Raw genomic sequence first — 15921 nt, forward strand, 5'->3', positions numbered from 1 at the left:
TTTTTATTAGGTTTTTATGATTTGTTCCTTTTAGATCAGTTTTTGATCTGTTAAGTTTTGGCCGTGGGAAAGACACCGTCTCAATAGGATAATGGGTGGGTAACAGTACAGAAGCTGCAGAGAGGTGTGTTAAACTACGGCTCTGCTTCCTGGTCTGGACCCTGGGTTGTCAGCATTTAGGAGAACTAATAAATCCGGCCAGATTCCTAGAAAGAAGAGCTGCACCATCCAAAGTAGGATGGATGCCGTCTCTTTTCTTATTTTCTGTTCATGTACAGCACTTTGAATTGTCCTGTTACTGAAATGTGCTATATAAACAAATCTGCCTGACCTTGACTCGCCATTATTTTATGTATTTATATATTATTATTATTATTGTTGTTGTTCCATTTAAGTAATTTGTTTTTATTCTGGTGCAAATGTGTGATTTAGTGTGTTGGGTGCTCATGAAGGTTTTGTAAAACTTGTAAAAAATCATTTAGAAAAAAAACATAGTTTTCTATGTTTTTTGCTCACAAACAAGTTGTGGACAACTGCATCTGTGTTTGAGTTACATTTGTGGTTCAGGCAGGTGGCTTCTCTAAATATAATTAAGCTGAATTGTAATTATGTTTGGAAATAAAAACTTTTTACATTTACCAATCATGCTTATTAAACCGTAGGAATTGAATTAGTAATTTGCAAGCGTGTTAACACACAGATAATGAAATATCAGAATATCCTGTGTAGTCTGATGGATGCAGTCTTATGTGAAGCATTTCTTAACCTAGTTATCAAGTTGATTTCTCTGAAGCTGCGTACTGGCCTTGTTTTTTTCCTTCTCACATTCTTTCCCGCAAACCAAGACAAGCTCAGACAAGCTCAGAGTCTCTTTTCTCCAACTGTCTTTCGTGTTTGTAACGCGACTCGCTTTGGCTAACGCATACTTACAGACGCAAAGCTCAAAGTTCCTGACAAACAAGCGGTAAGAAAACTCATTCCTGCTTTTGATTTTTTTTTAAGTCATACTGCTTGGTCTAATTAGTTTTATTTGACATAAAAAAATCCAAAAACATGCATTTTCAAGTTTCAACTGAAGAGACATGGTGACATTGTGAATTCTGCAATTGACAGATATTGCCTAAAGATGACAACCTCTGGATATAGTTACAACAATACAACATATGAAGAACGTGAACCATGTACCAGGGATGGCGATAACAGCCTGGGATCACATCTTTCTATCCTTTACTACTTTATGTTTGTGTTCAGCGTTGTTACCAACGTGTTGGTTCTTGTTATCCTCCGTCGGTGAGTCAACCATCAAATTAAGACAAGCTAAACTATTCATTAGAATATGTTTGTTATATGTGTGAAAACGTATGTCTCCTACACATTTCTTGTTTTTGCTTCTCTGTCAACATTTAGTGTTTCAGATATTCAACCAAATTTGAATTTTCATCAAAGATAGCCAGAGAAAATATAAAACAGTCTTCAAAAAAGCTGCACTAAGAGAAATTATTATATCTAGTTTATCTAATAGCCTTCCTAATCCTTACATGTACCAAATATGGTGTTAGAGATTAGATGAGCAGTGACAGAGCCAAAGCATATTTCAACCTGTTGGGCTCCTAAGCCTTGTTTCATACTATGGGTTTACACATTTATACATATATTTCAGTTCAAACATTTATCTCATTGTTTATTACTACTTACAAATATTTATACTGAGTATATAGTTAAGCTCATTTGTATGGTGGATCAAAAAATATTTTGTATTTGTCTGTTGCTGTCTACCTTTAGCAAAAACATATTTACAGTTAAATATCAAATTTAGACTGATAAAGTTTAAGGATGTATCAACCAGAATTCAGGTTAACCTTAAAGGAGCAATAAGTAAAAAATGAACTAGAAAATAAACCGAAATCATTCTCTTTTCTCATCCAGGATGAAAGTAACATTCCCCATTAACAATCAGTCCTCTCCATCAAAAATGTCTTAATCATGTTCTTCTCCTTTCAAACCTAGAAGTACGGTGCACAACTACCCGAGTGCAGTGTGTAGCCCGTGTTTACTTCCTGGTTCCTGAGCCCATCATGCGAGAGTTCCCAGGGTTGCCAAAACAGAGCACCACATTTGGTATTTTATCTTGGCAGAAGAGCAGCAGCCTGCTAACATGGAAGCCAGTAAGGCTACGTTCACACTGCAGCCTGAAGTGACCCAATTCCAATTTTTTTGCCCATATGCGACCTGTATCTGATTTTTTTATGACAGTGTGAACGACACAGATTGGATTTTTTCAAATGCGACCCAGGCCACTTGGATATGTGGTCCTGAATCCGATACGTAGCTGATCTTTTCAAATGCGACCTGTGTCTGTACGGCCAGGTCGCATTTATCCAACCTGTACGTCACCGATACTCGACAAACGCCACTATTCTGTGTCCTGCTATGCAGAAGCGGGAAGAAAGACGACACCCATAGCGGACTACAATGAGAAGAGCAGTCAATGGACGGAAAGCTCCGGTTAGAAAATAAATCAATGATCGCAAAATGCGCGCCAGCATTATAATCCATGTTTACTTCCGCAAACACTGAGGACGCTTGCTACGTGTGACGTCACCGTGTCTTCGAGTGCACATACGGGACACTTAAGTTGAACGCATTCAGTTCACACAGGAGATCACATACAAGTCGCATATATTTGGAAATGTGAACGGACACGCAAAAAAATCCGATTTCACAAATAAATCGGAATTGAGCATTAAGACCTGCAGTGTGAACGTAGCCTAAGAGAAGCGGACCAGAAATAGAACAGAATACATCATCATAGACCTATCCTGTGGAAGTAAAAATTAACTGAGGTCAGTGGGAAGTGTATTTGGTCATGTTTCACAGCAGTGATGTGCTGTTGAAAAAAGGGCATAGGCTGCTGTCAGTGGAAGCTGTTGGCCCTTTATGGATCTGTTTATTCAACAATAACTTACTTTGGCTGAATAGTTTTCACTCATCATCTTGAATTTAGCTGCATAACGTCCACGTTTCTCTTGACTGGCCGTCCTGCATAACACTTCCCAAAAGGGAGGAGGCGGATGCTATCTATTTTGTGTGTGGTTCCGATTTAAAACACTAAGTGCCTGTCAGGGTTTAGTTTTGACTTGGTTTTAATTAATTTTTAGTTTTAAATTTTTTCCTCCTTGTTAGGGTTTTAGTTATGATTTGACTTTATTTTAGTTTTCAGCTCCTCCTTCCCCTCACTCAGCTTTCCCTTCACTCCCTCTGCAGTCAGTCACACCTGTCAGTCATTAATCAGTCAGACTCATTTCACCTGCCAGCCTCCCTACTTAAGCCTCCCTCTGTTGTCACTCCTATGCCGGTTCGTCATCATGCAACACCTTCTCCTTGCCTGTCTACCTGAGTGTTCTCTGCTAGCTGCTGGATCCCTGCCACCTCTGCATCTCTTTTACCTCAGCCTGCCATTGTTTATTCCAGCCTCATCGGTGCTACTATCCAGTCAAGTACTCAGATCTGCAAGTATTCACCTAGCCTGGCTTTATCCTGATGTGACTCTGACCAGATCCACTCTCTGCCGTGCTGTGGACCCTACGGCTGTGCTCTGGTTCCCCCTCTGCCGTGCTGTGGAACCTGCTACTGTGCTCTGGCTTACTCTCTGCTGTACTGGGAAACCTGCTGCTGTGCCGTGGTTCATTCTCTGCTGTGCTGTGGAACCTGCTACGGAGCTCTGGTCTCCAAGAACTCTCACTGGGCCGTCAGCTCCTGCTATCGTCTACTCCTCTGTTCCAGTTCTGTCCTGCCTCTCTGGTGCATCGTCCACCTCTCCCTCCACCTTTCAATAAAACTCTCAAATTTAGGTCCGTGTGTGTGGTTCTGAGTTCATTGAAGACAAATCTTGACAGTGTCATTATTACTTATTGCTCTTTCAAGAATCAAGAATAATTAAGAATCAAGAATATTTACTGTCACCCCGTGTTACCTTGATGATATATTTTTTTCTGGGACATAATCTTAGGGGAACACACAATAAACATGCAATAATTAAACAGTGAATACAGGTAATAACACAGCAAACAATGTGTACAGGCTTTTTAAGTATATGACGTATTTTTTTTCTTCAGGACTCCTCCATTTAAATAAGAAGTTTGTTTAATTCTGACAGAAATTAAAAGATTGTTTTCATTTATGCTCCTATGTGCATTGTTCACCTTTATAAATGCATCCATGAGCATGCTGATGTTTTATGCATTTATAAGCCAAAAAACATACAGCAAGTGAGACTTAAATCCAATTATTTTTGTGTCTTAAAAGTTGAAGAATGTATCTATGCTGCTCTCCTAATAACACTTGTCTGTCTTCACACCTTCCTTCCAGATATGAGAAGCTGAGCACTGTGGTCAACATCTTGCTGGTGAACCTGGTGGTGTCCTCCATGATCTTCATGAGCAGCCTTCCCTTTGTGGCGGTCTACATGCAGCTCTCCTACTGGAGCTTTGGCTTAGTTATGTGCAAAATTGTCTTCAGTGTACATTTCCTGGGCTTTTACAGCTCTGCCTTTTTCTTAACTCTGCTCATGATGGATCGTTACTTTGCTATAGTCCATTCAATGCCTGCACTACAGGGAAGGAGTCGATGCTATGCTATCATATCTTGTACAGTGGTGTGGCTGATAAGTGGTTTGGCTTGCATTAAGCCAATGCTCCTCCGCAACACTTACAGGCATTTTGGGACTGTGTACTGTGAGAATACTCTGAACCTCACTAATGTTGATACAACAATGCTCAAAAAATATGGATTTTATGTACAGATTTTTGTCTTCTTGATTTTCCCTCTGGTTGTCATTTCTTTTTGTTATGTTAGGATTATAATCACCATAAGAGCATCAAAAACAAATAACTTCAAGGCAGTCAGGGTGATATCAGTCATTGTAGTGTTGTTCTTCATTTGTTGGATACCTTTTAACATTGTAGAACTCCTGCATGATGGACCCAAAGATTGTAGGGAAGCACAGAGACTTGGTTATGCTCTTCAAATCACCCGTAATATGGCATACTTTTACTTCTGCATCAGCCCCATCTTTTATACATTTGTGGGGAAAAAATTCCAGAAGCAATTCAAAAAGCTGCTGGTGAAATATTTGCCGTGCTTAGGGAAATACATTTCTTTTGATTTAGACAACAGAACAGTACTGTACACAGCAGCAACTGAACTTAGCTTTAGGAAGTGAGGCTTCCACAGGGAGCGGCAATGTGTATCTTTGGCTTGTGTACTCTTGAATTTTTTTTCTGCCATTCATAAACCGTCCGTCCGTCCGTCTTCTTCCGCTTATCCGGGGTCGGGTCGCGGGGGTAGCAGCTTCAGTAGGGAGGCCCAGACGTCCCTCTCCCCAGCCACTTGGGCCAGCTCCTCAGGAGGAATCCCAAGGCGTTCCCAGGCCAGCCGGGAGACATAGTCCCTCCAGCGTGTCCTGGGTCTTCCCCTGGGCCTCCTCCCGGTGGGACGTGCCCGGAACACCTCACCAGGGAGGCGTCCAGGAGGCATCCTGACCAGATGCCCGAGCCACCTCAACTGGCTCCTCTCGACGTGGAGGAGCAGCGGCTCTACTCTGAGTCCTCCCCGGATGACTGAGCTCCTCACCCTATCTCTAAGGGAGAGCCCAGACACACTACGGAGAAAACTCATTTCAGCCGCTTGAATCCGGGATCTCGTTCTTTCGGTCACGACCCAAAGCTCGTGACCATAGATGAGGGTAGGAACGTAGATCGACCGGTAAATCGAGAGCTTCGCCTTTTGGCTCAGCTCTCTCTTCACCACAACGGATCGGTACAGCGCCCGCTTCACAGCAGACGCTGCACCAATCCGCCTGTCGATCTCCCGCTCCATCCTCCTCTCATTCGTGAACAAGACCCCAAGATACTTGAACTCCTCCACTAGGGGCAGGACATTCTCCCCAACCCGGAGAAGGCACTCTACCCTTTTCCGGTTCAAGACCATGGTCTCGGATTTGGAGGCACTGATTTTCATCCCGGCCGCTTCGCACTCGGCTGCGAACCGCTCCAGTGAGAGCTGTAGATCACGCCCTGATGAAGCCAATAGGACCACGTCATCCGCGAATAGCAGAGACGCAATCCTAAGGCCACCAAAACGGATCCCCTCAACACCTTGGCTGCGCCTAGAAATTCTGTCCATAAAAGTTATGAACAGAATCGGTGACAAAGGGCAACCTTGGCGGAGTCCAACTCTCACCGGAAACGAGTCCGACTTACTGCCGGCAATGCGGACCAGACTCTGACACCAGTCGTACAGAGACCTGACAGCCCTTATTAAAGGGTCCGGTACTCCATACTCCCGGAGTACCCCCCACAGGATCCCCCGGGGGACACGGTCGAATGCCTTCTCCAGATCCACAAAACACATGTAGACTGGTTGGGCAAACTCCCATGCCCCCTCAAGAATCCTGCTGAGGGTATAGAGCTGGTCCAGTGTTCCACGGCCAGGACGAAAACCACACTGCTCTTCCTGAATCCGAGATTCGACTATCCGACGGACCCTCCTTTCCAGAACCCCTGAATAGACCTTACCAGGGAGGCTTAAGAGTGTGATTCCCCTGTAGTTGGAACACACCCTCCGGTCCCCCTTATTAAATAGGGGGACCACCACCCCAGTCTGCCAATCCAGAGGAACTGCCCCCGATGTCCACGCAATGTTGCAGAGCCGCGTTAACCAACACAGCCCCACAACATCCAGAGCCTTAAGGTACTCAGGGCGAATCTCATCCACCCCCGGGGCCTTGCCACCGAGGAGCTTTTTAACAACCTCGGCAACCTCAGCCCCAGAGATGGGAGAACCCGACCCAAAGTCCTCAGGCTCTGCTTCCTCAATGGAAGACGTGTTGGTGGGATTAAGGAGGTCTTCGAAGTATTCCGCCCACCGACGCACGACGTCCCGAGTCGAGGTCAGCAGCACACCACCCCCACTGTAAACAGTGTTGGTACTGCACTGCTTCCCCCTCCTGAGACGCCGGATAGTGGACCAGAATCGCTTCGAAGCCGTACGGAAGTCTTTCTCCATGGCCTCTCCGAACTCTTCCCACGCCCGAGTCTTTGCCTCGGCGACCAGCCGAGCCGCCTGCCGCTTCGACTGCCGGTACACATCAGCTGCTTCCGGAGTCCCACAGGCCAAAAAAGCCCAGTAGGACTCCTTCTTCAGCTTGACGGCTTCCCTCACCGCTGGTGTCCACCAGCGGGTTCGAGGGTTGCCGCCGCGACATGCACCGACAACCTTGCGGCCACAGCTCCAACTAGCCGCCTCAACAATAGAGGCGTGGAACATGGTCCATTCAGACTCAATGTCCCCCGCCATTCATAAACAAGTACATTAATCTGATTTAACACTATGTGAAGCTATTAATATGTCTGGATATATCACGTGCTACTATCACAATTTCCTCCTGTGCATAAATGTTATAATGGAAAATTTCCTTGTCTGCTTCTAAATTTAAACATTGTGCAAAACATGTTGTCACTTTTAACAAAATGGCATATATAGTCTACAGCCTGTGTTTGCAGAGATGTAAGGTTAATCAGAGTTCAGTTTATAAGTGTGCTTACATGGTCGTTAAGCTTTCTTAGAACTTTAATATCTGTGTGTGTGTCAAAGTGTGGGTGATGATGGTAATTTAGAGTGGATAAGGAGAGCTGAGTCCTCCCCAGGTTGTAGGAGTGGTTAAAGGTCAGGAGCCAAGATGGAGCTGTTATACGTCACATGAGGCTCTTTGTTTGTTCATCACAGAGGCTCCTCCTGTTTGTGTACATATGTATATATGCATTTGGGGAAGAATGCACCTTGAATACTGTTTGCCTTCAATAAAGACCGGTCTCTGTATTAAAAGAGTATCTTTCTTCTTGATAATAATTTTTCCATGACAATGTATTTCTATAAATACGTTCTTCGTTATGTCTTGCTTTTTAATATTATTACAATGGAATTCCAGAAGAAATTTACTTTTACTACACTCTTTTTAAGGTGGAAGAAAAGGAAATTAATAAGAAACACAAAAAAGTAAGTAGGGAACATCATAGTTACATATTATCACTTGAACAGCATTTTTAATCAGACATAAAAGTAAATTCGATTCAATTTAGTTGCTATTTGGTGGTGATAACCAGAAACTGATTAAAAATTCAGTTGTGCAGCTAAGCACAGAGAGAAGAAGAGCAATAAAGGTCAGGAGCCAGGATGCCAAGATCTATCTTCCTGCGCTCAGCGAAGGTGGACGCTTTCTGCACCTCTCCTCTCTGTCTGCATGTGTTACTCTCTTTTCTACAAATCATCTGCATCGGAAACTATGGATCTGATCAGCTGGTCTCTCAAAGCTATTTATCAAATTTTCTGAACGAGAAGAGCAGGCGCGGGGGAGTCAAGCTGTCCGATACATCATGGATTCCTGGGGAATTTGGACGAAGGTGTCTGTCCATCTTGTCCATCGAGGATGTGGAAGAAGTGGACATAATGGGATTTATGATAACAGCATTTCTGCTTATTGGAGCTGACGGTCACCTGATATATCGAGAAATACGATAGATCTCGGCTGCAGTTTTGGCTATGATAAAACTTCAGGGCTGAAAATAAGTCACTCTGGTCCTGCAAACACCTATTACCAACCCAGCCCTGTACCTGTACCTTCCACTGTTTTTTTAGGTGGTTTTAGGTGGACCTTAACTTAAACTGGCCTCCTCAGCTACAAATTACAATAACAGCACAATAATAAACATTATAGAATATACAGTGTTAGAACACAAATACAATAAAATTACAAAATAAAGAACGCTAAACACACAAAATCAGGAAACAAAAGGGAATTACTCTGCTTTTCCAAAGAAAAGAAAAAAACAAAACAACTGGACTTTTTTTCTGAAGTTAAAGACGTTTCGCTTCCTCTCCAGGAAGCTTTCTCAATTCAAAAAGTCTGCAGTAGTGTGGAGTATCAAGCCTTATACTACTGCCCAACAAAGGCCTTGTAATGGCTTAGATAACATGCAAATTAACCAGAAACAGGTCCACCCGCTTGGTAATGCGAAGTTGTTAAAGGGGAAGTCCGGTCAACAAGGAAAAATCAGGGTATCATTAGCTATAACTAAAACTAATACGTTTGTGGTTATTTAATGAACTTATCTTTAATCAATAAGAAAATAAAAACATAAATTGTCGTCTGAATCACTGTGTATGGGGGCTGACATTACTGCCCATATTTGGGCAGTAAGGGGCGTTTGACATCACATCCTGTGGCGTGGAAAAGCAGAAGCGGCGACAGCATTTCGCTCCGCTTTCCATGCAAAGTCAATAGGAGCCGTTCTACATAGCTGCGATCATCAATAATTTTTTCGGATTTCCAGAGGACTTCACCGCTGACATTCCCAAGAGCTATTGCTGAAGCAACAATGCCCACGTGCATGGCCATTGGATGTTCCAACACAACTGGTAAAAGTAGAAAAAACATTGCTTATTTCAACTTCCCAAATCATGAGCCACCGGGCTCGGTGCTGGATTGCCAACTTGAAGAGAACGGATTTGCCATCTAACTTCTGGCCAGAGAGAAAACACGTCATATGCAGCAACCATTTTGACTAAGAATGTTTTGAACATGACATGAGAGCGAGGATTTTCGGTAAGTTATTTTTTATTTTAGAATTTTTTATTTAGAATTTGCGGGGATGGTCACCGAGCAGAGGGGCGGAGGGATACCACATGTGATGTGGTATCCCTCCGCCCCAGCATGTGCTGGAACACTTTTATATTTTAATATTTATACAATAATGACCACCTGCCCTATTTACTAGAGGGCAAATATATAACTTAAGTCACTTCAGCGCGATCTCTCCTCCGCTGTGTATGTGGTTGTGTGCGCTCCGCTGTAGCGCCGGCAAAGCCGTGCTGCGGCGGAGCGCGCACACACACACACACACGCGCGTATACATATATACTGTAGGACCCGACTGAGTTTGCACTGGAAATAGGTACGCTGGATTCCGTCAAAAGTCCGGTTTCTGTCAAGAAACTCTTCTAAAAAAATCCATATCGCTATCAGATGATGATAGCTCCACGGAACTCCCATCACTGTCACTAAGTACTTCATCACTCTCTGCTTCGTACAGAGCACCAGTCGTCGCCATCTTGGAAAATAGTGTGCCGTGACGAACAGAGCGTTGAAACTTGCTCAACTGCGGGTCCGCCGAGTGACGTCAAAAAATGGGAGGTGACAGTACTATTCTTGACCAAGATGGATTCCTCCACATAAACATGATTAAATGAAAATTATTCATAGTTAAAAAAACGTATAATTTTTTGCACAGTATGTAGTAGTTTTATATTTAAAGTACGTTCAGCAGTTTGAATTCTGATTTTGACCGGACTTCTCCTTTAAAGTCATTAAGGCAGCAGATTGGCCCGAAACTGGTCCACCCCTCTGTAACGGGGAGTCGTTAGGGTCGTTATTGGCCTGGCTTGCAGGACACTCGCCATCTCTATCTCTCTATATGAATATCCTTAAATATCTCTATATTTCTATATCTCTATTGTTGAAAGACCCCATCAATTTCCCTGTCGCAAAAAAAGGAAATTAACAGTCTTCGACTTGACATCAGTGAGGGAAATTAAAAAAACTAAAGATTGTGGAAGATTTTGTGAACTTTGTCTTTGTTGTTTAACATTTGTTTTGTATAAGTCAAACAACATATTACTTATTACTTATTAAGGTTATGAATTTTGCATTAAGGGTGACATATTTGCATGTCCTCTCAGGTAGGCACATATATAGATATGTGTATGAAACAAATGTGTCCAAATTCACAGGGGTTTGATAAGAGAAATAAACAGAAAAAACTTTGCAAGAAAATTTTGTTCATATATTTTGAAAGGGGAGTGCGATATTTTAGAAAGTGGAAATATTAGGGTTTCACTGATAGTCCTAAAAACTTATTTTTCTTTTTTAAAAGAGAGGTAATGTTGTCACACTGTAATGATACATTGTTAGAGGAACATGTAAAGTACTTTAACAGAGAATCACAAATCTTTGTGACATGCTTTACATTAGAATCCATGTTTTATCAGAATAATAAACAAACTCATCTTTTCAGGAAGCCAATTTTGTGTCCAGCAGAATGAGCTTCTATCTTTCCATATAAATAATACAAAATTATAACTACACATCTGTTCGAAAAACAGTGTTTGATGACTGACTGGTCAGGTTAAAGTGAACATGACTCAATGAACTTTGATTCTCTCTGTGATTAAAAAACAACACGACACAATGTGAAAAAACACACCACAAGAGCAACTTTCCTTTTTTATTATTTATTTATTTATTTATTAGTAAAGTATTAAAAATAAAGCTACAACATAATCCTGAGAAGAGGAATCCACCTCTGGTATCTTAGTGCTGTTCTCAGGTCGATCTCCCCAACTTATTTGCCCTAAAATCAATGCAGCATCCACTCTTTATATATGTGTATGGTGCCACCTGCCACTGACGGCTTCACGCCCGCGTTCTATTATTTGGTAGAAAAAAAAAAAAAAACAGTTCAACCACCGACCGGTTTTGGTGTGAAACAGACCAACCGGTTGGGAATCCTCTCGAACCTCCCTTGCCACCTCACCCATGGGTGTGACTGACTTTATCCACTAATTCCATTAGACCTTTGCACTGTATAGTGGATTCCACGCAGCCGAGTTGTCCGGTCCATTTGAGAGATCCAGAGGTGAACTACCCTTCCCATGGCCCTTCCCCATCTCATTTAGCCTTCAGCCTTGTAGTCTGCAGGTCCGAGTCTGCAGATACACACTTCTCCTCCAGCCTGTCAGCCTCTGTGCAGTGTGCAGAGCTGCAGCACCTTCTCGCAGCAAGCATGGTGCCCACAGTTTCAAGGGGCTCCAAGTCCTCACAAAGTGATATTATAGATAATGGTAAAACACTTTTGCAGCACAGATTATTTCTTAAAAAATATATATTGCTTGTGTCGCCCCCTATGTGCCATTGACAAGAGTGCCACCCCAGTCAGGGTTGAAACAAAAAAAAAACACAACTGTTCTCCCCGGATTGTTTTAACATACCAAGGCTGTATAATATGAGGAGAATCCCATCTGTTTAATCTACATTCACAACATTTATGCTCAATATTGCACCTTCTAAACAAGTAAACAGCTCCGTGGTCGTTTCCAGATTTCTGACAAAAATGCAATTTGTTCTGATTGTCACTCGTCTCCTTTTTTAAGAATGGAATACTAATTTTTTCATTTTATTAAAGAGTATCACTCTTCAGTGCCTCAAGGCTCCATTCTTCACCTCTTCTCTCTTTACTTTGTCCCTTTGGAGTTAGTTATGAGAATCCAGTGTTTAGTCTTCTTTTTTTAGGCAGAACACATTCTGACACTAAAAAGGAAAATAGTTGCTCCAAAGTAAACTTCTCAAAGCCACTGCAGAAATCATGGATGTCAAGTTTATGTTGTTTGGGGCCGTTGATGTCTCTAACATCAGTGTTGACCTGGAACCTTAAAGTCAGAATCTGACACTGACTGCTACAGACCCGAGTGTAAGACTTGAGAATAATCTTTGATACATAGTTAAAATCTGTGGTCCAGTTCAGCGTTTTCAAACTGAGACAGCTGACGAAGAATTTTAATCTATACTTTAATTACAACTTGCTTAGATTACTGCACTCCACTTTACTCTGGGCTTAATAAAACTCTAGTGGCTTGACTGCAACTGGTCCATAATGCTGCTGCTCTTCTTTTAACGTCTACCAGAAAATGAGAGCGCATTTCTTCAGTTTTAGTAGCAACTCATTAGCTACTGGTTCACATTTGGATTGATTTTAAAATTCCTTTATTTGTTTTTAAATATCTTCATGGCCTTGATTTACAGTATGTGTCACACCTGCTTCATCTGCACACTCCCTCTTGTTTTCTCAGGTCTGTTTTTATTAGTGATCGAAAAAACAAAGAGTGCGAAGAGGTAACCACACAGACTCTAGATCCAAGTAGCTTTACATATCAGGCAGGCCATTTCACTTTCTGTGTTTAATGTTCTCTTAAAACAGATCTTATTATTGGCCTGTCAGAGTTCAGATTTTGCCTGCTTCACCCTGGACATTTTCTGGACTTTTCCACTTCCCATCCAGCCCAGTTCTCTCTCCACCTCTGATCACTGCCACCTGCCGCTGCTAATCAAGCTGGACTCAACCCACCTGTCAACCTCCCTACTTAAACCCACCTCAGTCTGCTCTTCTCCGCCTGGTCGTCATTGCCTAACTTCTCTCAACTGCTCTCGACCCTACGCTCTGCCTTTCTTCATCACTCGCCGCCTCCCACGCTGTCCTCTTCGCCTCACGCCTGGCTCATTCTCCCTCCTCGTGCCTACCTGTGACTTTCCCTTCGCCTGTGACTCCCGCTGCTGTGCAGCTGGCCCCTTCTCGACCTCAGTGCTCTCTTCCCCGGAGGCTCTCTGGCTTCAAGCGCCTGCCTGGCCCCGCAGCACAGCACCCACAGTCCTCCAGCTTCCTCCCGTCCGCTAGCTCCTGCCATCTCCATCCACCTCCATCCACCCGCTCCAGCCAAGTAAAGACTGTTGGCTTTAACCTCTGCTTCCATTACTCCTTCAATAAAACTCTTTAACGACGCTCTGCGTGTGGCGAGTTCGGGTTCATCAGAACAATCCATGACATAGCCTTTAACCCAGTTTGAGATGTTAGCTTTTGAAGTTTACTTTACATTTTGCTAGGTTTAACATTTCATTCTGTTTTGAATTACTAGAATTAGATTGTATAAATAATGTCGAGGTGAGAATGTTGTTAGTTTTTAAAAACGAGGAGATATTGTTGTTTTGCCAGCAGACGTTCTTCAAAAATAGCTCAACAGCATAACACAATGTATTTTTCCTGACTTTAACAAGAAAATATTGTAGTTAATTATAAAATGCACAATCTGAATGATCAGATTAATTTCCAGGCACTGAAAAGACTACCGATTATCATTAATCTTCAGGTCTGTTTATCAATGTAAAACTATAACGTCATTGGTGAATGAGGCTGAATTTCATCAAGCCTATGTGGTCCGACATTTTCCCCTCAGCTGCAACACTTAAAGCACACAGTGGTTCACGCTGTGTCTTTACGCATAATCCAGCTGATGATTTACCCCCTCTTTTCAGCTCCATGCACTTCTAGCCTGTTACAGTTTATAACCATTGTCCTCAACTTTCACAGCAATAGATTTGTCATCTCAGTCTCCACCCTGACCAGACTACGCAAACTGAAGGTTGAGTTTGAAGTTGTTCTTGGAACACGTTGTTTATGATCGGAGCAGATGGAACGATTACTTTCTGCTGCGCCTTTAGCCCACTAATAGTCTTAAATGGGGAATCCTCTAGGAAATATCGCACTTTTTATGCATTGCAACCCCAGATCCGATTAGTATAGGTGCAGCTTTTCAAGCTCTGCACCTCACTGGTTCCTAAGTGACTGTAGAAAGAAACACGATTTTTCTGGTAACATCCGGTTTCAGCATAATTTATACTTAATTATACCGGTTTGGGGAGGTGAGGTGGATAAATATTTTCTCCATTGGTGTGCTGCATGTGAGAAATAAACAGAGGAAACAATGCATAAATAAAGACTGTGAATAGTTCCTTTAGAGGGAAGAGGAGCAGTGAGGGGTCTGAGATGAAGCCCCTGATGTTACAAGCCCCTAAAATGCCCCTTAAAAGTGTGCACCTAAATTACATGTAACTTAATTTTGCACACCTGAATTCAAGTGCAAGACGACGAATCAACCCATTGCAGCACCACTGATTCTGTGTCGTTAAACAAAATAGCATGAAACACGTCTACTAACTCTTCTTTTGATTTTAATTGGGACATTTTGCCATGAGCGGAAGGACATTAAATGTAGTGGTTCATGTTTTGAAGACTGGCTTCTGATAAAAGCCCCTGGCTCTGAGGGAAGGGAGGGGAGAGGAGCAGTAAGAGCATTGAGGCACAGAAACGCAGCACATATAGTTCAGAAACAATTCGGAATGAATAAAAAAGAAACGTATAAAACAGACTAAGTGGTGTTTTAGACTGCATGTGGTTAGCGGATCTGTTTTCTGATCCAGCGTGCAGCCATGACTGGTTCTGAATGAAGGCTTTATCTGGCAGCCACTCTCCCCCCTTGCCTCCTGTGTACGCAGTACTGAACCGTAGCAGCTTACTTTTACCACTGGTTAACACCAAAAATCATTTATAACTCTGATCTTTAGACTTAGACTTAGACAAACTTTATTGTAATTTTGTATGCACAGAGTATATACAAAACGAAATTTTGTTGCATACAGCTTACGACAGTGTAATGAGATTGCAGTTGGAATAAGATGACATTACAATATAAAGTGCAGCAATGATCAGAATGTAACAATGCAGGAGAAACACAGTTTCTCCTGCATTGCCCAGAAAAAGTGTGCAGAAGAATGTTCAACCATTTATGGTGCAAACATTGTGGTGCATAAAGGCATTAACATGAAAACTGCTCTTCTTGCTGCTCTGTTAACCCAAACTGCAGCAGGAATTACTGATGGCCACAAGCTGTGAAAGAAGCCGATACAGCTCTGCAGAATGCGGGGTTTAGACTGAACTCGGAGTCCGACGCCATCCCATGAGTGGCAAGGAGTGCTAAGCTACTCGCTGTAGTGTACACTGTCTTAGCTTCTGGCCTGTTGTGTATACCAGTCCTTTTTCCTGCCCCAAAGCTATTATGTGTTTTTCTTACACTCAAATCCCTAAACCTAATTATGAACCTCACACATCAGCTGAATCCTAACTGTCCATGAGGTCCATTTAAAAGTAGCTCCTTAATTTGTTTCCACACAGTCTAGAAGATAAGGAGAACCTGGGTTGG

At 42.6% G+C, this 15921-nt stretch overlaps 1 protein-coding gene across 1 annotated transcript; it reads left to right on the forward strand.

Moving 5' to 3' along the window:
• The first annotated feature begins 874 nt into the window (after positions 1 to 874).
• LOC110369050 (C-C chemokine receptor type 3-like) lies at positions 875 to 7889 on the forward strand. Its single transcript, XM_036125788.1, has 4 exons — positions 875 to 964; positions 1114 to 1290; positions 4369 to 5281; positions 7352 to 7889. The coding sequence occupies exons 2-3, from the start codon at positions 1127 to 1129 to the stop codon at positions 5219 to 5221; spliced, it is 1017 nt and encodes a 338-aa protein (XP_035981681.1). The 5' UTR covers positions 875 to 964; positions 1114 to 1126; the 3' UTR covers positions 5222 to 5281; positions 7352 to 7889.
• Positions 7890 to 15921: the final 8032 nt, after the last annotated feature.

This window comes from Fundulus heteroclitus, chromosome 21, assembly GCF_011125445.2.
Source record: "Fundulus heteroclitus isolate FHET01 chromosome 21, MU-UCD_Fhet_4.1, whole genome shotgun sequence".
Taxonomy (NCBI): Eukaryota; Metazoa; Chordata; class Actinopteri; order Cyprinodontiformes; family Fundulidae; genus Fundulus; species Fundulus heteroclitus.

Excerpts from the sequence above, each read along its gene's own strand:
- LOC110369050 (XM_036125788.1), top strand. The coding sequence starts at position 1,127 with ATGACAACCTCTGGATATAGTTACAACAATACAACATATGAAGAACGT. Across the intron at positions 1,291-4,368 it reads GTTCTTGTTATCCTCCGTCG|ATATGAGAAGCTGAGCACTG; the intron begins GTGAGTCAACCA and ends CCTTCCTTCCAG.